This window comes from Ambystoma mexicanum, chromosome 9 (assembly GCF_040938575.1).
Source record: "Ambystoma mexicanum isolate Mex_15411 chromosome 9, UKY_AmexF1_1, whole genome shotgun sequence".
Taxonomy (NCBI): Eukaryota; Metazoa; Chordata; class Amphibia; order Caudata; family Ambystomatidae; genus Ambystoma; species Ambystoma mexicanum.
Window position 1 is genome coordinate 1,279,104,534 of NC_090931.1, and position 20,073 is coordinate 1,279,124,606.

General features: G+C 48.6%; 1 protein-coding gene across 1 annotated transcript in view; it reads left to right on the forward strand.

Annotated features, from left to right (window-relative positions):
- CFAP221 (cilia and flagella associated protein 221) overlaps positions 1–18,921 on the forward strand; it is a 988,124-nt gene extending 969,203 nt beyond the window's left edge. The window contains exon 24 of the mRNA XM_069616611.1: positions 18,247–18,921. Within this exon, the coding sequence (XP_069472712.1) occupies positions 18,247–18,373 (127 nt within the window). The 3' untranslated portion in view covers positions 18,374–18,921. The remainder of the gene's footprint in view (positions 1–18,246) is intronic.
- The last annotated feature ends 1,152 nt before the right edge of the window (positions 18,922–20,073 follow it).

The window sequence follows — 20,073 nt, forward strand, 5'->3', positions numbered from 1 at the left end:
TCATGTCCCCCAGGACCCCCACCCCCATCAGTGATGGTCACCTGCCAGCAGGGCCCGACTCATGTCCCCCAGCACCCCCACCACCCATCAGTCATGGTCACTGCCAGCAGGGCCTGACTCATGTCCCCCAGCACCCCCAACCCCCATCAGTGTGGGTCACCTGCCAGCAGGGCCCGACTCATGTCCCCCAGCAACCCCACCCCCATCAGTGAGGGTCACCTGCCAGCAGGGTCCGACTCAGGTCCCCCAGCACCCCCACCCACCCATCAGTGAGGGTCAGGGCCCGACTCATGTCCCCCAGCACACCCACCCCCCATCAGTGAGGGTCAGGGCCCGACTCATGTCCCCCAGCACCCCCACCCCCCATCGGTGAGGGTCACCTGCCAGCAGGGCCCGACTCATGCCCCGCCAACACCCCCACCCCCATCAGTGAGGGTCACCTGCCAGCAGGGCCCGACTCAGGTCCCCTTGCAACACGAAAGGAAGATGCACAATCATGGCCAACATGTGCACCAAAATACCACTGCACGCCACCCCAGTCTTGACATGCAATGATTTCACCAATCCACCCCACACCGACATGCCTATGTCAGGACACAAATCAAAGGTCAACCATGTACATCAACATATGTCCGTCACACACACACACTGTTTGCCATAGATTGTGTAAAACCACAATTTCACATGCATGAACCCAATGAGCGAATCCCACACATGGAATTAAAATATCAAAATGTATTATTAACAAAATCAATGTAATGAAATGAAAGGCCAAAAAATCAAACAAACATGAAATGAAATGCATGTCCAAAAATTTGAAAAATGAAATGTAGATGAAATCCAAAAAAAACCTGAAGAAAAATGGTCCAAAATCATTGTCCACAAAAAGAAATCCAAAGGAAACGTAAAATCAAAAATCCATTGCCCCATGGTAAAATCCAAATAAAATGCACACATTAATCCAATGTCGAACTATGTACAATCAATTTTGAAAGGGTCCATGAGCCAAACGAAAGAAATGTAACCTATCTAAAAAACGACCAAAGAAAAGAACTATATACAAAAGTGTTGGACATAGTCCAATCACCCCAAAAGAAATGAAAATGAAAATGAAAACTAACACTAAAAAATATTTACAATGGCGGCAGGCTAGTCCCACGGCTCACTTTCCGATGTCCCGGGCCAGAGCATCATAGAACTCCTGCTCGATGTCCTGGAGGCGGTCCTCTTCCATGGCCCCGAGGGTTTGCAGGGATGATGCAGTGTTGGACTCTGTCTCCCTGCGAATGGCCTCGAGGCACTCGGCCCGCCTCAGTGCCCTCCGCATGGAGTTCTCCGCCCTCACCGTCGTGAGCCACGCCTCTTCTTCCCGCCGCTGCTCTGCATCTATACGCCGGCCCAATCGCAGCCACATGGAAGACACACCCATTCCAGGGTTCTCCTGCCCTCTGGCTGATGCCTGCCCCTCTGATGTCGATGGCCCGAGCCATCATTGCTCCCACCTAGAGCCTGCTGCTGTTGCTGCTGTCCATGTGCCCTGTCCGATGATGCCTGCACATCCTCCATCTGCTGGTCTCCAGTTGTTGAGGTGTCCACCCCTGCTGGACCACCGACTGTGGCATGGATGGGATCTCCACCAAGCTGGCTGTGTTGGTCAGGCCAGGTCCACAGGGGGCCCTGGTGGAATCTGGGCCGGAAGACGGCAGGGAGAACGACTGGCGCATAGTCTCCACAGAGGAGGAGAGGTCCGCCAGAGTGCGCGACACATGTAGGAACCCACCGACCAGGGCCCCTCTCAACAGTGCCACGTCGCGACGCTGCTGTTCATGATGGCGTGCGTGCTCCGCCCAGGAAGCACGCATGTCATCACGAATGTCACGCGTGCGCAACGCGACACCAACCAGGATGGAGCCCATACGGTCGTGGGACCCCTCGTCTGCAGGTAGTGGAGAGGCAGATGACGTGGCACTCCCCCCTACCTGCGGACGGGCCTGGGACGGGGCATCCCTGCTGGTGCATGGTGGTGCAGTCACAGGGTCAAGGACAGCGACATGCACAGGCCCCTCCACGGTGACCTGTGTTGCCTCCTGACCCTGGCCCTGGACTGCACCACTTGCACCAGTGGTACTACCCCCACTAGGCCCCATGTGCGGCTCAGTAGCGGGCTCCTCCTCCTCTGTGGAGACCACCAATCTAGATGTCTCCACACCGTCTTCCGCCATTGCAAGCCCCTGTGGGGGCTCACATGGCCCTTCCACCACAGCCGTAGTGGCAGACACGGCACCAGCCACCTCGCTCCCGGATGATGGCCATTCCTGGGAGGGTGGCTGGGTCTTGCGTCGCCACCCGGTGGAGGCATCCCCGCCGCTTGGCTCCACAGCGCCGTCTCCGCCCTCTTCTTCACTTGACGCTGCGTAGAGGGAGACATAGAACACAAGCATCAGGGTACAGTACAATATTCCCCTAGACAGGAAGCAATAACACATGAGTGGCTCTGTCAAATGTCACTTCCATCCTGTCCCTCCACAATACATGGGTGAATGCACGCAACACACATGCAGAAACAGGCACGGTGCCTGCAATCAACATCAGCATCCATGTAGAAGGGCCTCTTTTAACCAAAATGTTGCCTTCAAACTCACATGCATCATGGCTCACACTGATCCCATGCACACACATCACCAGAGGGTCATGCATCATGGCTTGTACACCACAGACACAGTGGATAGACACAGTGGATACAACGGTGACCGCACTGCATGAGTGAATCTACACATCATCACGGAGATGTGTCATGCATCCATGGTGTTTCAAAGTCACACACACACTTCTCAGACACACACACATGTGCATGAGAGCAGCACCCATCCCTCACCCCCCCCCCTCCATGTCCAAGAACAGAGACTGGCATGCATTCATGTGTGCATTCCGCATACAGCTCCCCATGTTGCATTGGAACACATGCACCATCCATGTGGTTCACACATTACTGGTCTCACATGCATGACCATGATGTCCCTGCACACACACATCCATACATGGCCTATGTCACACATACAGGCAAGTATCAGACTACCAGCACACTGCAACATGCCCTGTCTCACACAGCAATGCTTGGCCACTTACCGCACAACTCCAGACGGGTGTGCCTCAGAAGGATCTGGGCGTGGAGCGCTGGGCCTATGCGTTCCAGGACCCTCATCTGGATGTTGCTCATGCTGACCCGGCCCCCCTTCGCGAGGCGCCGGGCCTTGTAGAGTGTCCTGGACCTGAAGTCCTCCAAGCGCTTCCGGACGTGCTTGATGTCGCGGGTGGCCACCCCCTCCACGTTGATGGCAACCACTGCGTCCTCCCAGATCCTCTCCCGTCCTTCCTTGTTGGCACGTGATGTTCCGAAGGGGGCATCATAATGCCCCAGGACATGCTCCACCAGGACACCAGCTTCCTTCTCACTGAAGCTGGTGGCCCTCTGCCTCTCTGGCTGGGGGTCGCCAGTGGTCTCAGATGGTGTTTGCCCCGACATGGCGACCCCCGAGGCAGGCGTGGGTGGGCAACTGGGTCCTGGGTCTGGGCTGTGGAGCGATAGTATCCCAGTCGGGAGTCTTCTGTTCCAGCAGGGGTGGACACAGCAACTGGACCCCTGCAGATGGCTGACGTGCAGGCACCAAATAGCAGGGCACATGGGCAGCAGGCAGGCAACCGCAGATGGCTGGTGGGAGCGTGCTCGGGGCTCTTTTGGGCTAGAAAATGACCTTTTGGGCAGGAGCGTGGTCTTCCATGTGTTTTCGCGTGGCCAGCTTGATACAGAGTGATTTGGCACGTGAAAAAAGTGCACGTCAGCGTGAAATCTGAGGAAAGGCCCTTAGCGCGTAAGCGCGTAAGTGACGTTGCACGTGTGGGCTGGCTTAAAAGATACGAGTATCACACTATTTTCTTGTACGTGCTTTTTGTGGAGAGCGAGCGGGTGTTTCTTGTACTTCTTGTCGGTTCACACGCGATTACTTCACAACGTTTCCAGTTCGTACTCTCTGTTTCCTCAGACTGCGTTCTTTTCTTCTTTTGGCGGGGGTGTTGCCAACGCACACACGCGCGTCTTTTTCACGTTCTTTTTCAAGGCAGACGGTGAGTAGCGCACGTATTTTCCAACTGTGGTTGCCCCTGTGTGTCACATACCCCAGGCTGCGTGTAACAAGCATATGCTTATTTTTGTGTTTCTGGGTGCCACAGCGTAGTGCAGGTTCATTTTTCCATGCACGTGGTCTACCAGGGGTTGCGTGCACGTGTACTTTTGTTTTTGGGGTGCCTGTGCATTGTGTGACCCGTCATCTTCCCCCAGGGGTCACATCCAGCCTTGCTAGAGCACTAGGGTATGAATTCCATCTAGTACCCTACCCCTTTCACCCCAATTGCCCAGGACAATTCTTTACTGCAACTCCCATACGCACAACAACATCAGTGCCATGGTTGGGAGGCGACCAAGCAGTAAGGGAGGCAAAGGTGGCCAACCTCCAAAAGGAGGGCGTGGAGGGCGCGGTAGGGGACGTGGCCAGGATTTGCAGGGTGCCCCTAGAGCCCCGTGTGTGGAGGACCAATCGGAGACACCTATGCCCCCCCCAATGGTTGTGGGAAACGTAGCTGACACCATCCCAGCTCAGCCTTTGTTGGACCGGCCCATTTTGTCACCTGAACCGGCACAGGATGACTCCCAGGCTGACTTCCAGGTCAGTAAGTCTAATCCACGTTTGCCGGTGAAAGTTGCTGTCACCAGGCCACGTGGATCTGGGGCAGCAATGTCATCTGATGCACCAAGTAGGCAGGGTGGCGAGGCTGCAGGGGCAGCTGCAGCTCAATCGACCCCAGCTCTGAGTCTCCCAGCCGGGACAGTGTCAGTCCAGGTCCATGACACCAACGCTGGCCCTGCTGACATCACCCTGCAGCCAATGCCTGCACCAAGACCTATGGTCATTGTGCCTTTACAGGCTTCTAGTACCGAGTCCACCTGCGCTTCTGCCCCTACTGACCAGAGCGGTGTAAGCCACTCAGGATCCGCACCACCTTACAAGAAGAAGAAGAAGGGTGCTCTTGCACTACAGACTGAGACCCCAGACACGGCTACACACTCCGGCACGTCAAGGAAGCCTAGCTTCAATGACGCCGAACTTGATGCACTTGTGGCCTATGTGTCGGCACATAGCCACAAAATGTTGGTGACTACAGGCTTTAAGACTACGCCTGCTCAACGTAGGGCCCACCGGCAGACCATCGCGGACCACATTAGTGCCCTTGGATTTGTGAGGCGCACAGCTGATGATTGCTACTAGCGGTGGAATGACCTGAAACGCAGAGCAAAGAACAAGCTGGGTTCCAATCATGCCTCTACTCTGGTGACTGGCGGTGGGTCTCCACCAGAGGACGTCCAACTCACTGAACATGAGTCTGTTGCTGGAACCTTCATCACAGAGGAACAGATCCAAGGCGTGGGAGACCTACCAGATTATGAGGCATTGTCCGGTGAATGCCCATGCAAGTGTGTGTAATCCATGTGTATGTTTCTTGGGTGATGTGTAATGATTGAGTGCCAGGTGAGGGTGTGTACTCCTGAGTGGTATGGGTCACCCATGTGCTTCCTCCAAACCATTCACCAGCCTTGGGTTTGGGTATGACAGTATCCCTTCTGACTACAGTAGCCAATTAGCACCACATTACTGCAGTTGCCCTTGAACTGTCATCTTGCAACAACATTTTTCTGATTTTTCAGTGTTCATTCAGCCTGATTGTTTCAATCCTTCCATTTTTGCAACGCATTTTTCTGCCCTAATGCCATATATGTGACATGCTTCTGTCCTAGATTAGAACCCACATTGGCCCACATTTATTAACTTGTTATGGGAATGATTTGACCATTCAGGCTGATTGAGTAAGGGCCTGCTCACATTAATTTTTGGGCCCTGTTTGAATGTTGAATATGACTGTTGTGTTCTGTCATGTTGAAGTGACCAACCATTGATGTATCCATCTGCCTGCCATCAATGTATTATTGCACACTGGATGTGTTGCAGTGTGTGGCACATGCATATTTTGTCACACTATTTTGCATTTTTCATCTCATCATGTCCATCTCACATGGATGGGTGACAATACTCATTCACTGACATATGGCTGTACTTGTCAAATGTACCATGGCTATGCTACGTGCCATCAATGTATGTGGATTGACCATGCCACTCACAGGCTAATATGTGATGACAGTGCTATCCAGCATGCAGCACATGTGTTCATTTTCCAACTTGAGTCCTCAGTGTCTGCTTTTTGCCTCCCCTTCCATATCATTGACAGTGCATGCATGCCAAGGTTATGGTCATGTGGGACATGTGGTGTTCATGTACTGGATCTCTGGCTTGTCAGGCTTATGTGTGTGCTATGGTGCTCATGCCTGTTTCCATTTTTATGTCCTTCATGTTTTTGCAGGTGATGACGCACTTGATGCTGTTGAGGAGGAGGAGATGGTGCAGACCCAGGAGGAATCTCAGGCACGACCAGGCACCAGTGGAAGACGTGGTGTGGTGGTGGGTGAAAACCCAATCCTCCTGCAGACCATACTGTCCAGGGGTGTCTCTGGGTGCACCTCCCCAGACCTCTATGATTCAGGTGCTGAATCGGATGATGAGACGTATGTGCTGTTGCAGGTGAGTGTTTCTGGCAGGAATGCTGTTCTGTCCAACCCACCTGCACCAGGGGTAGACCCCTCTATGGGGATGTCAGTGTTGGTAACTCCACCTTTGGCGGTTACGGATCCAGGGTCACACCTCACAACATCTGATCCTGTTCCTGGGCCAGTAGATCAGAGGGGGAATGCAGTCCTGCAGCCTCAGGCAGTGCCAGCACAGCAAGGTGCAGTTCGCCTTGCCCCAAACAGGTGTGGAGCCCGCCAACGCGGTGGCCATACGCCACCAGGCAATACTGTATGGGAAAACTTGATGTACGGTATAGCAGCACAACAGGGAGCATCGGTTGAAATGATGGCTCAGGCAATGGAGAGGGTGGCCACTTCCATTCTCCCCCCTGAAAGGCAGATGGAGCTCCAACAGCAGGCAACAGAGTCCATTTGCCAATCCCACAGGGAGGACATGTTGGTGTCCAACAGGGACAGACGGGCAGCACTGGACACTCTGCGCGAAGCCATATCTGTAGAGTCCCAGGGCCACAGGGAAGCCCTGAGGTTAGAACTCCATTTCCTCAGGGAGAATCTGGTTGAACTTGAGGCTTCCCGAAATTTTAGGGGAGAACAGCAGCTGGAGCAGCTCACACATTCGCTCTCAGCTGAGCTGCAGGCAACTCGTGAGGAGATCCGGGCATCACGCGAGGCCTTGCGTGCAGAAATGCAGGCAACCCGTGAGACGCTGCATGGGGATCTCCGCACTATCATCCTCCAGAACGAGACCTTCCACACCCGCATGCTTGCTGCCATGGAGGACCATGCCAGGGCTTTGCGTGGGCTGCCTCCCATAGCACCGCCACCTCCTGATGTAGCAGCAGAGGGTGAAGAGAGCGACTGCAGTTCTCCCACATTGGCGTGGCCGTGCAGGCCATGAGCCCATGGAGGTATTTTTTTTTTTTCGCAACATCCACGCAGGTGGGTGTTGGTGTGCACCATGTCCTCGAACCTCCTGTGTATTCCAGCTGGGCGCATGCAGGCTTGTCCTGTGTTTGGGTTAGATGCTTGGGTTCCTGACACACACACCCCTGCTTCCCCTTTCCTTGCAAAGGGTGTGACCAAGTGACAGTGATTTACACAGTGACATTGGGCTCCCATGAGCTGTGTGGGCAGTCTGTGGTCAAAACTGTGTGGACATCCCTAGTGGGGATTGTTGTTGTATTGAACACTGCATGGTGTATTGATATGTGCTTGTGCATCCATGTCTTCCTCCTTATTCACAGGTACCTTCTTCATGTCTTCACAAGGCCGTCTCCTTTGCAGATGCAGTTCATGTTGTATGCAGTACGCTGACACATTTGCCTGACAGCAAACCTCTGCAGTTGGAAGGGGTCGACGTGCTGGCTTATTCAGGTTGTAAGACTTGCACTACTTTAATTTTGTACTGTCATATTTTGGCCCTATTTCATCCTGTGTTGCTGTTTTGTGTTGCTGGTAAGTATTTGTTCATGTGTGCTGTTTGTTATTGATCACTGGAAGCATATTGTCTGTGGCCTGTTTCCATTTGGGACAGTGCACTTTGTGACACTTGTGTCATGTGTTGTGCATTCATTTGTTTGTTTTCACATTGCATGACATGCCATGGTGTGTTGGGCAGCTGAGATGGGGAGGGGTTGGGTGACATGGCACTATTTTCATGTTGTATTTTGCAAGGGGGTAGTCATTCGTGCAGCATAAATGTGTGCCTTTTTGTGACACAGCATTGGTTGTCTTTCAGTAGGTAGGGATGCACACAATGTAACACTTCCAGGTGACCAATCTCATGCTGGTATGGTTGTGACAGTTGACTGTCCCTTATGTCATCATCATTGATTGTCCGCTGGTATGTGCCAGCGCTGTGTGAACTCCACAGGGGTGTGATTTTAGGTGAAGTAATTAGCTACCAGCTGCGTACGGGCTGCCTCACCACGTGCCCTTTCCCCTCCCATGCGCAGCGGCAGTGCATGTGGCTGGGGATGTGGGGGCACCACCATGTCCACCCGCAGGCCCCGGCGTGTTGCAACGTTGTGCAGGACACATGCTGCCACTATGATCCTGCACACTACTGGGGGCGCATATAGCAGCTGCAGTGTGACTTGAGCACTCCGAATGTGCGCTCCACTATGTCCCGGGTTGCAATATGGGCTGCGTTGTATCTTACCTCGGGTGGTGTGGGGGGGTCCAAATTGGCATCATCTTGTGGGTGCTCAGAGGGTAGGCACTGTCCCCTGGGGAAGTGATGATGGGTATCATTAGTGGGGTTGTGACATTACTCAGTATCTGACATGCATGCATGTGCAGAGGCATTTATACTCACCAAGCAGCCATGTATCGCCATGCCGCCCAGCTTCTAGGTCCTGGTTTAGGGGGGACATTCTGAAAATGAAACTGTCATGGGTGGACCCTGGATAGTTGGCATATACTGAGGTGATTATTCCCTTGGCATCACATACTATCTGCACGTTGATGGAATGCCAGTGCTTGCGGTTTCTATAGATATGCTCAGTTGCCCTGGGAGGACGTAGAGCCACATGGGTGCAATCAATGGCACCTAGCACTTTGGGGAAGTGTGCCACCCTGTTAAAAGTCCTGGACGGCAGCCTGCCTTTCTGCAGGTGTTCTGGGCATGTATATGTGCTTGCGGATTGAAGAGCGTGCAGTCATGATGGCCAACACCTGGTGTAGGCAGCGTGACTGCGTGGGCTGTGACACCCCCCACCCCCCCACTACGGCACTTGTCTGCTGAAATGAACCAGTGGCCAAGAAGTGCAGTACATTGAGCACCTTTTCCAAGGGGCTCAGTGATTGGGAGCACAGGGTGGGTGATGTGAGGTCATCCTCCCACTCACTCACCAGGTCGAGTATTGTGTGGTGGGAACCTGTACCTCCCATACACCTGGTCATCAGGCATCCCAAAAAGGCTGGTCCTGGGTGTAAAAATTCTGGGCCTGGCTATCCTCCTCCTCCTGCGGTGTCCCACGACCACTGCTGCGAGGAATGGAATATTCATTGTAGCGTCTGAGCTTGTTTGTTGTTTGCGCACACTTTTATGCTGCGCGGGGCCACGTACGCCTGCTTCCTGCTGGCGTACGTGTTTCCGGATTAGCGCATCTTTTTTGGCGCACGCGTTTCCCCTGTCCGATTCCATGAATACGTGTTGTAGGCGTGCGTGTGGGCGTTCCACGCATTTGCCTCCTGTACTTCCCCGTAACGCCCACATTTTCACGTGTTGTTCCCCATTCCGCGTGTTACGCCCCGTGTTCTGCCTACTTTTGTTGTGTGCGCCGCGCTATGTGCACTTTCGCTGTGTGCGTAGTGCACGCCGTTTGATGACGCGTGCGCCACGCAGGATTTTAGTGCACATCCCAGGATTTACACGCGCACCGACTTCCATGAATCGATGTGCGCGGCTTTCGCACGCTTGCGCTGTGATTTTCGCGCTTGCGCTGCGATTCGCACGCTTTCGCACACTTGCGCGGCGCACATTAATTCCATGAATCGGCCTCTTAGTGTACAGACACGGCAAAGATCTCCAGTCCAACATCTTTAAGATTCTGAATATATTTGCTCCGGTTGAAAAATGGATGTTCGAACATTTTTAGGGATAGAACCCTAATAAAACAGAGCTTCTACTTGTAACACTTAGAAAACAGATTGTCCCCAGCTTCAAAGGATCCATAATATTAGTTTATCAGAGTCTCCAATACCCATACAACAAATAGTCTAAACCTTGGGAGTAATTTTTCACTTCAGTCTCTCCATGACTTCACAAATTAACTCTGTAATCAGTCCTTTCAACTTTTACCTGATGCTATTATGCCAACCTCGACCTCTCTTAGCAGAATCCCATTGTGGCCCCATTACCAGAGGTGCTATTGTGGACTGAAATGGACTATTACAATGCTCTCTATGCTGGCTTCCTTAAGCATGCGATTACACCTTTGCAGATCCTTACAAAACTCGATCCAGTTTCTACCACCCCCTGCTACCAACACATGTCTTCTACACAGAAGACATTTCCCTGGCTCCCTGTGGAGGCCAGGATTGCTTTCAAGCACCTCACGTGAGCCTTTAAAGCTTAAGGAGGTCGTCCAGCCTATATCAAAAGCATATGTTAAAATATAGACCCATTTATGGCGCGATCTAAAGCATCACTTTTTTTACAATCTACACGCTTAAGCAGACATGCCGCCTGGGACGAACCTGTTATACTCATGCGATCAAATGTTGGAACTCACTGCCTCCGGTGATCAGTGGTATTGCCAAATTGTAAACATTAAAAAAAAATCAAAAACATATATAAGGTCTTTGTTTGATTAATTTTCCATTTCTTCTCAGATCCTTTACTTTTTGTCGTCAGAGTCCTTAGATACATGTGGGTCGGACCGCAATTCACTGATAACATAGTACAATAATGTGCTGGGGTTTTCCATAAATTGGGTCAATCCTGAGTTGTCTTTAAAATCACATGCTTTCATTCTCTTTTGGTGCGCAGTGGTCTTTCCTGTGTTCCTGATCAGCCCCATGTCTGTTTCCAGCTGCTGTATTCCCAATACAGCTCATATCGGAGCTCAGCTTCGCTCCATGCGACTTCATTTTCTCAAACCCCCGTTCCCCTTGCATCCCCCCAATTCTCTGGCCATAACCCTCTCACCCCTTCCATCCCCCCATTGAAAGGTGCTCTTGAGAAGAGCCCTACCTGCTCACCTTGCTGTCTCAGAAACCTTTTACAAAACAACTTAAATTGTTGTGATTATGATATTTTTTTCACATGTGTTTTGAGTATATTTCTCAAGGAATTTGGGCTTGCTTAACATGTGTAGATACACTAGAGGTCATGATGCAGCAAATGCTTCCAGGCAATTTTGTTTGCACCACACTTCAGGCAGCAGGTACGAAAATTCTCCACTAGGCGCCGTGTGCTAAGGAGGCATTGACTTCTGTCTCCCCCTGTTCCCCACTTTCTCCTATCCCTACTTTCATACCTACGTCAATAAACAAATGAAACTTACCAGCCACCTCCCGGCAACCATTTAAAGAGAGAAAAATGGCTCTTTGCTGGGCTCCTTTTTCTTTTTTTTTTATTGTGTTCATATTTCTAGTGTTTTGGTGAACAGATTTGCACTTCCTGTGTTCACCTCTTTACCAACTGTAAACGGAATATTAGCACCTGCAATGATCCCTTTTGGGAAGCTAGAGGATGGGGGTTGGGCAGCCCTGGGATCCATGGTCTGCCATCTGCTATGTAATGCTGCTCCAGGGCCAGCATACTTGGCACACCCAGATCATCCTCCTCATACCCAGAATCTCAAGTTTGGAGAACTCCGCCTACCTCATTCAGAAAGAAGGCTAGCAGAAGCCACTTTAAAACATACCCACTTCAGTCTCATGCTGACATTTTGTAGAGTATTGTTTATATGTACTTGCAATGCTGATATCTGAAAGTCCATGATATGTTTAAATTGTGTTTACTTCAACAAAATCTGTAATTCAAAAATGAATGGGAAACAACAGCCCCGGTAACTTGGAGCTGTGCAGACAGAAGGGAGACGCTGTCTTTATCCAAGATGGCAGGCAACCCTGATACAGAGCCGCCTGCCATCTTGTACGGTTTGGACGTGGACGGTTTGAAATGCAAGCTATCCCAACTGACAAAATGTCATTGCACCTAGTTAAACCAAAGTCCGCCATTGGTTTGCACACACACCCAAATCTCAGACATACTGGCCAATCACAAATGCTTCTAGACTATAAAGATAGAATGAGGACAGGGGCTGAAGTGTGTGGGTTAAGAGTGGGAGGATAGTGGAGCATGAATATGGTGGAGAAGAGGAGAGCAGAGCGTGGCAAAGAGGGAGAGATTTAATTGGAGCAGTGTGTGGGGAAGAGGAGGAAGAGAGGAGAGGCAGTGTAAAGTAGTAAGAGAGGAACAGGAGGGAGTCGGTAGAGAGAGAGAGGGGAAAGGAGCTGGAGAGTATGAGAAGACTGAGGGGAGAAGGAAGAGAAGGTGACTGTGAGTGGGCCAGAAGCGTGTTATTGAAGTGGTGGAAGAAGGTTCGAAATATTGGGCAGAATTTAGCACCAAAGAGCCTATTTATTTATTTATTTATTTATTTGCATTTTTAGAGCGCTCACACAGCCTGAGGACATTGAAGCGCTGTTACAGGAATATGTCTCTTAGTTACGCATTTATAACATGCTTAATACCGATAGGTTTCTAAGCACAGACCCGGCGATCAAACCTGTGTTGCTTCGTGTCGTCTTGTTTCGAAGGCGAGCACGTTGCCGCTGAGCTATCTTCCCGGGACCTATCCCAGACCAGGTTTGCTCAGACCAAGCAGGAAAGAAATTTAGATGCATCCTGGCGTCCAACTAGTAGTATAGTGCCCTATTTTAGTTACTCAAATACAAGATATGAAAACTAGGCTTTTGTGTGATGAAATGGTCCTAAGAGTGGCAAGGGACGCACAAATTCAACTAAACTTCCAGTAGGAAACTGATAAAGGGGCAACGCAGAATCCCATGTTTTTATAAATTGTATTCGACTAACTGAAAATATTATGTGGAGATGGTACAGTGCATAAGCACTTAAAGTCCAAATTACTTATTCATCAGTTGGTGGTTACAGAGTAAGATTATTTTTAAAAGCTGCACTGCACATTTGTTTGACATTGGCAAGAAGCATCGAGAAAGCCAACAGTTTGGCTTTTCAGAAAGCATAGATGTTCCCCGTGTTCAGATGTTGTTAACATTACGACTTTTAGCTATAACAATTGTCTACAACTGACCCCAGGTACAATTGATATTGATATTTTATTTCTATTGTGCTCGTACACAAGTGTTTCAACAACAGGGGAGAACAAAACAACAATCTTACTAGGCCCAGTGGCATTGAGAACGTGCAAGTACATGAGACAGGGGAGGGGAAAAGTGCATGGAAGGGGGGAGAAGTGGAAAGTGCGGAGCAAAGGAGAAACATATAAATAATAATAAATAAATAATAAAGGCAACAAACAGTAGTAGTGCAGCCAGTGTGGCAAGTGCTGGGTTTAAGGCATCAGTCAGGGTAGGTCTGATAAGTGCAGGAAGAAAAGGGGGAGAGGGGGCTGTATGGGTACAGATACAGACCCCAGTGCAAGGGGTGGCCCGGAGGCAGTGGCAGGGTGAGCAGGTACCTGGGCCCTGAGGACAGAGGGTGGCCAGGTGCACAGTGCCAAGAGAGAACAGATCAGCGGGGCAGAGGGGAGGGGGTGAAGGCAGAAGCAAAGAGGAAGGTCTTGAGGTGCTTCCGGAACCAGAGATAGTTCTCCTCAAGTTTTAGAGTGGCAGGGAGGCTGTTCCAGAGGGAGGCCCCAGCCGAAGACTGAGATTTACCCCCAGCTCTTTTCTTTGAAAAACAAGTGACCATGAAGGAGTTAGAGGTAGAGGAGCAAAGAGCTCGAGAGCGGAGGTATTTGCGGAGGGATAGCTGAAGGTATTTTGGACCCAGGCCCCAGAAAGCCTTGTGGACAATGCAGAGGGTTTTGAATTTAATCCTTGCATCCACTGGGAGCCAATTGAGAGATTTCAGAGCTGGAGAGATACGATCCCAGGGCTTGAGGCCAAGAACAAGTCTCGCAGTCCTGTTCTGGATTAGTTGCAGAGGGCAGAGAGTAGAGGCAGGTAGATTTAGAAAGAGGCTGTTGCAGTAGTCCAACATAGAGAGAACCAGAGCTTGGGAGACCATGTCCTTCTGGGGGAAGGAGAGGAAAGGCAAGTACCTCTGAGGAGGTGCAGTAGGAAGTTTGACTTTTTAGAGACATCATAGATGTGGGCGGATAAGGAAAGTGTGGAGTCAAAGATGACCCCAAGGTTCTTAGCCTCGCAGGCGGGGGTAGGAGGAGGGCCAAGGGAGGCCGGCCAGAGAGTGAGGGGAAAGGATGGGGAAGGTGTGCCGATGAGGAGGATCTCCCTCTTGCTGGCATTCAGGCAAAGATCATTAGCGGCACACCAATCTTGAATGGCAGTTAGGCAATCAGAGATGAGAGAGGGAGAGGAGGTGGCCGAGGGCAGCCTGAAAATGAGTTGTGTCGTCAGCATAGCATTGGAAATTTGAGCAGAAAATGGCAATGCAGTGGGTGAGAGTTGCCAGGTATTGGTTGAAAAGCCAGGGCAAGAGGACAGACCCCTGGGGAACACCACAGGTAGAGAGGAAGATAGATGATAGGAAGGACACAAATTAAACCTGGGAGGGTCGATCAGAGAGGAAAGAGGTCAGCCAGGTGAGCGCTTCATCAGCGATACCCAGGTTATCACTGAGACGGTTGAGCAGGATGGTATGGTTGACCGTGTTGAAGGCAGAGGAGAGATAGAGTAGGATGAGGGCAGAGGGAATGTTACAGTCAAGATTGGAGAGCAGATCTTCACGGATGTTCAGGAGGGCAGTTTCCGTGCTTCTGGCAGCTCTGAAGCCAGACTGGTGGTCTTGGAGACAGCCAACAGAATTGGAATGAAGGTTAAGCTGAGAGATGTAGTAAACATAAGGGTAACCCTATTCACTGGGAAGGTCCAAAAAAGGGCGGTAACAACTGGGTAAACAAAAGGTGTCTGGCCTTCCCATACAATTATAAAAGGCACACTTCGAATTCTGGTGCCACTTCATGGAAGCAACAATGAGGTATTTGACAAAATAGCCTCTGTGGAAACAATACTTTGGAACCCTCTGATTGCCCTGGATGTTCAGATTAGTTACCCAGGGTGAACTATATTAGCATAAAGAGCACCAACCAGGGGATACAACTCTAGCCTGCTACTGTTTCACTTAGTGGCCATTATTTATTGAGGAAATGTTATGTTTCTTTAAAGAGAAACAAAACATGTGTACGAAAGTCAAAGTTCTTACTGTCATGAAAGTCAAAGTTCATACTGTCATGAATGTAGCAAAGAGCTTAACAGATTCAATACATAAATCACAAGTGTACAAAACATTTGTGGTAAAAAAACGAACACAACAATACCAATAAATCAAATATATGGCAACAATTATGTTAAAAAACATGATCATCAAGAGAAAATTCTTTGTACCCAGTATCATGCAGAGTTCTTTGTGAAAATAAATCTGCAACCCACTGACCTACCACCTGTTAGCGGGTGGGAGAAGTGTACAATCCTAACACCTAGAAGTTGCTTCTAAGGGCTTGTAGGCCAGTTCAAAAGAAACTATGTCCTGGCTGCATGAAAGACCAGTATATGGTTGCTGTGGGTGTGTAGAGACCAATCCCAGGTAAGCTGAGCGCTGGCCAGCTTTTCCAGGAGTTTGCCCAGAAAGGGAGTAAGAAAATTGGGCGATAGTTAGCCGGAAAAGAAGGATCAGCTGTTGGTTTCTTGAGAAGAGGATGCACAAGGAAGTGCTTCAGAGGGGAGCGGTAGGATCCCGAGGCAAAGGAGTGGTTGACAAAAAAAAATCAGCAAGGGCCATAACGAGGGTGTCAATGTGGTCCTTGATGGTTTTAGAGGAACAGGGATGAACCGGTTTTGACAAGGCTTTCATAGATCGGACTTGTCTAGTGACCTCATCAGGGGAGAAAATAGGAAAGGACGAAAAGGAGGGTGGGGAGGTGGCTGAAGGAGGGTCAGCAAATCAATAACATGTTACTACTTAGCCTTACATGACACTACTAATCTTTACATTTTCTTTACAAAAGAAAAAAGTGATACAAACTAAGGAAATTAATTCAGGGCTGTGCTCTGAGCTACGGCATTGCTTCGAAATGAAGTACCCTCTGCCCTGGGTACCTTGATGCCCGAGTCAGGCATACCGCATATGCACGGATTAATCTTCCACCCGAGCACTCTCCTGACCTCGTTATTCCCTGGTGCATGGGACAATGCTCACCCTACTCGCAAGGATCAAGTGTGTTTTTTGAAAAAAAACAGAGCAGGAACAACATGAGATGGCTGATCATTATGATTGATCATTATTTTACACAGGGAAAAAAATCCCCCCCAATTGATTTACACTTTGGCACTGATGCTACGCACCATAAGCAAGTGCCACATGCCATTAAGACAGCTATACTCCTCACTAAATCGGTGTTCACACGTCCTTTACATAGCTGTCATCAATCAGTGTCATCGTCCTGTTGACTGTCGCCAATGCATCAGATTATGTGTGACTACATAGCTGATACTAATGTGGACATTGAATTCCCCACCCCCAGGCTACTTCTGCATACACAAAAAGAAGGCGTGAAGGGGCTGGCACTAGTATACACAGATGATGAAGATACGCCAGTCAAGCATTTCCCACCAGAGATCTTGAGAAACTATAATTGGTGAACTGGACATTTCAAACCAAAGGTCATACTCCTTTGTTTTGCTATATTCCCCCCAAACCAAGGGAAAACAAGTTCACTGAGGAACTGGATGACCTACTTCTATCACCGACTGCAGATACAGTCTGCTGTATGGTGTTGGGAGTTTCTAACTTTTGAACAGAAAATGGTGAGGCCACTTATAGGAGGGGAGTTCTTAGTCAAGCAGAGGCAACTGTTGTGTTGTATTGAGGGGGCGGCTCTACTCCTAACAAGAAAAGAGCTGTCTGGAACATCTCTGCACCAGACCTTCATCTCTCTCTCTATATAGCAATTCATTTTAATTCCAGACAAAGGATGGCTAACCCCAATGAAATTAGAGATCCCAGTGGGAACCTTTGGTTGAGAAAACCACTGCAAAATAAGAGTGCCCTAGTGTCCTGGTTTACACGCCATAGAAAAGCCTAAAATCAATCTTCACAATACTTTTAGGTGTTTGTGATTTAACATAAAAAAGTCAGCATTAAACAGTGATTTTATAATGTGACTAAATAAATAGTTCACCAAACAGGAGCGGGTATTCCTCTAAGGTTGTCATTACAATGACCTTACATGAGGGAAGGCAACACCCCTAAGTGTTGGGTGGGGTCGGGAGGGTAGTAAAGCCAGAGAGGTACAGAGAATGGACGCACACTGTGTAGAAAGAGGGCCAGGGGTTTTGCGTTCATTGCCACCCCCCATTTATTATGACCCCAAGATTGATATGGTGTTGCCCTATCAGGGCAAGTTGCTCAATAGCAAGTGCAAATAGTATCAGGGACAAGGGGCAGTCACTCTGGTAACCACCCTCGCGTTCATGCTGCCTATCACAATGTGATCCAAAGTGCAATATTCAGTGCGAGACCAAATCTCTGTAGTATCACCCACAAGTGTTGCCACGAAACTGAACTACATGCTTTCCCAGCATCTCGAAAAGCTGCAGTAACACGTTCCTTGCAGTCCTTGTACTAAACATCCATCGTATATACAACTGAGGGAAAGCAACATAATTGTGTGGTTGTGGTGAGTGAGCGGAAGCATTGTTCACATGATCTGCAACTGTGAGCCAAAGCGTTCAGGTGCTGTGGCTTGTAGACAATGCCAAGCTTTGGTTTATTTTTGCATAGTGTAAGCATCTATGTTCGCATGCATCATCCCAAACTGAGAAACGCATGCTGTATTTAAATGCTTGTCTAGTAACACATCTTGTTTGTCATGCAGGGATTCAAGTGAAAATGCACCTGGATTGCGTTTACAGTCACAGAATAATAAACTGGGGGCCAGGATCCGGACCCGTCTGGAGAAAATGAAGGAAAGTGCTATTGATAAAGGCCTAGTTCCAGAGTAAAACGCACCTTTTATTTTTAAGAGCACCATCATTCTTCATTTGTAACAAGAACAGCTTATTCTGCAATATGATCATGGCTTCCAATTTGCGAAGTGTGCACAAACAAACTAGACTTGTTTCTTGGAGAAAGTCTGAACAATTGAACAGTGTAACAGTAATTTGAACATTCATTGAGATCTCATCAGATTAGGAATTTGACATTCAAACTATACATATATCGAAAAATCGCAATTAGTGTAGTTTAAAATGTAAAAATGTCTAGCACCTGCCATGATGTTACTGTTGTCTGCAATTTGAGTACAAGGTTTTAGAAAATGTATCATCGCTGTGGGACTTGGATTAATTAAATTGAAGCAACGATCTGATAGTCAGTAGGTAGTGATCAATTGCACATGTTGAGAGAGATCCCCTACTAATAAAATTGTTATGTTAGCAGTGTTGGCATTTCTTTTTAGAAAAAACACCCATTTGGATGTGTTTTGCTTAAATGTATATTTTGCCTGAAAATGAAACGTACTTCTTCTTGTAAATAAACAGATTATTTATTATGACAGTAGTTATCATTCATTGTTGTAAAAGCTGATTGTCTCAAATCGAATTACAGCACTAGCACAAGAATAAAAATAAATGTTGGTGCATATAAAGCCATACTGTGTTGATCTGATCACTCGTTCTGAATATTATCAGATGTAAAGGGTTTCAGAAAGTCCAGAATGCAGCACGGTGACTAATTGTAGGCCTGCTATTGGAAGAGTGGATTTCCTAATCCACAATCTTCAGTCTTCGAAAGAAAACATTCTTGAATGCAATTTCAGGTTTAGAATTCATTTTCTTAGTACTATTGAAAAAAAAACTCTAATACCTCTACAAAAAAATTGTAAATCAATTCAGCCTGGCCAAGGAAAACTGTCCCTTTTCCCTTTGTTATAATTGTAATACCAGAACAAAGTGGCTAACATGCGTTTCACATTGTGACAAAAAGCAATACTATCCACTGTTGTGAGCTTCTTCCGGGCTTTTTAGTCATTCAGACTATCTTTATATTGCTGTCTTCCATTTATTAACATGTTTCTTTTCTGTCCATAAGGCATTGCTCAATTTATTCCATAGTACACTGCCCTAATGTCTATTTTTCACCATTTAGTAAATTACAACTGTGCATGTATTGATGCTGCCATAATTAAGTTAGGTAATCATTTCTTGACACTTGAGTTTCCCCAATATATTTCTCAATAACCATTTTGTTAGAAGGATATGAATTATTTCGGCATGAGAACGGGAACCAGTAATAGTAGAGCTGCTCCAATCACTTCACGTAGCAGCCTAGCATGGTGGCTGAAACTGGGCCTCTGTTTACAACAAAGTGACATTGGAAAGTGTGTGCCAGTATGCACGTGTCTTAATAGTATGTCCCCAAGTACTTAGGCTGAAAGCCCCTGTGCCTCTGCAACCTCTCCCCTCTGTGGGCAGCAAGGATTTGAGAACACATTAAGCCAACTTTATGGGAAAAGGTATATCACTCTCTTCCCCTGGCTGGCTTCCATTTCATTCCCAACTTAAATTTCACTTTCTCTGCGTTGTCTTCAAATCTCTCCATGGTCTTGCTCCCCCTAACCTCTCCTCCCTCCTCTCTTTCTACTCTCCCTCTCGTTCCCTTCGTTCTGCTGACCATTTCCTTCTAACTGTACCTCCGTCCACTT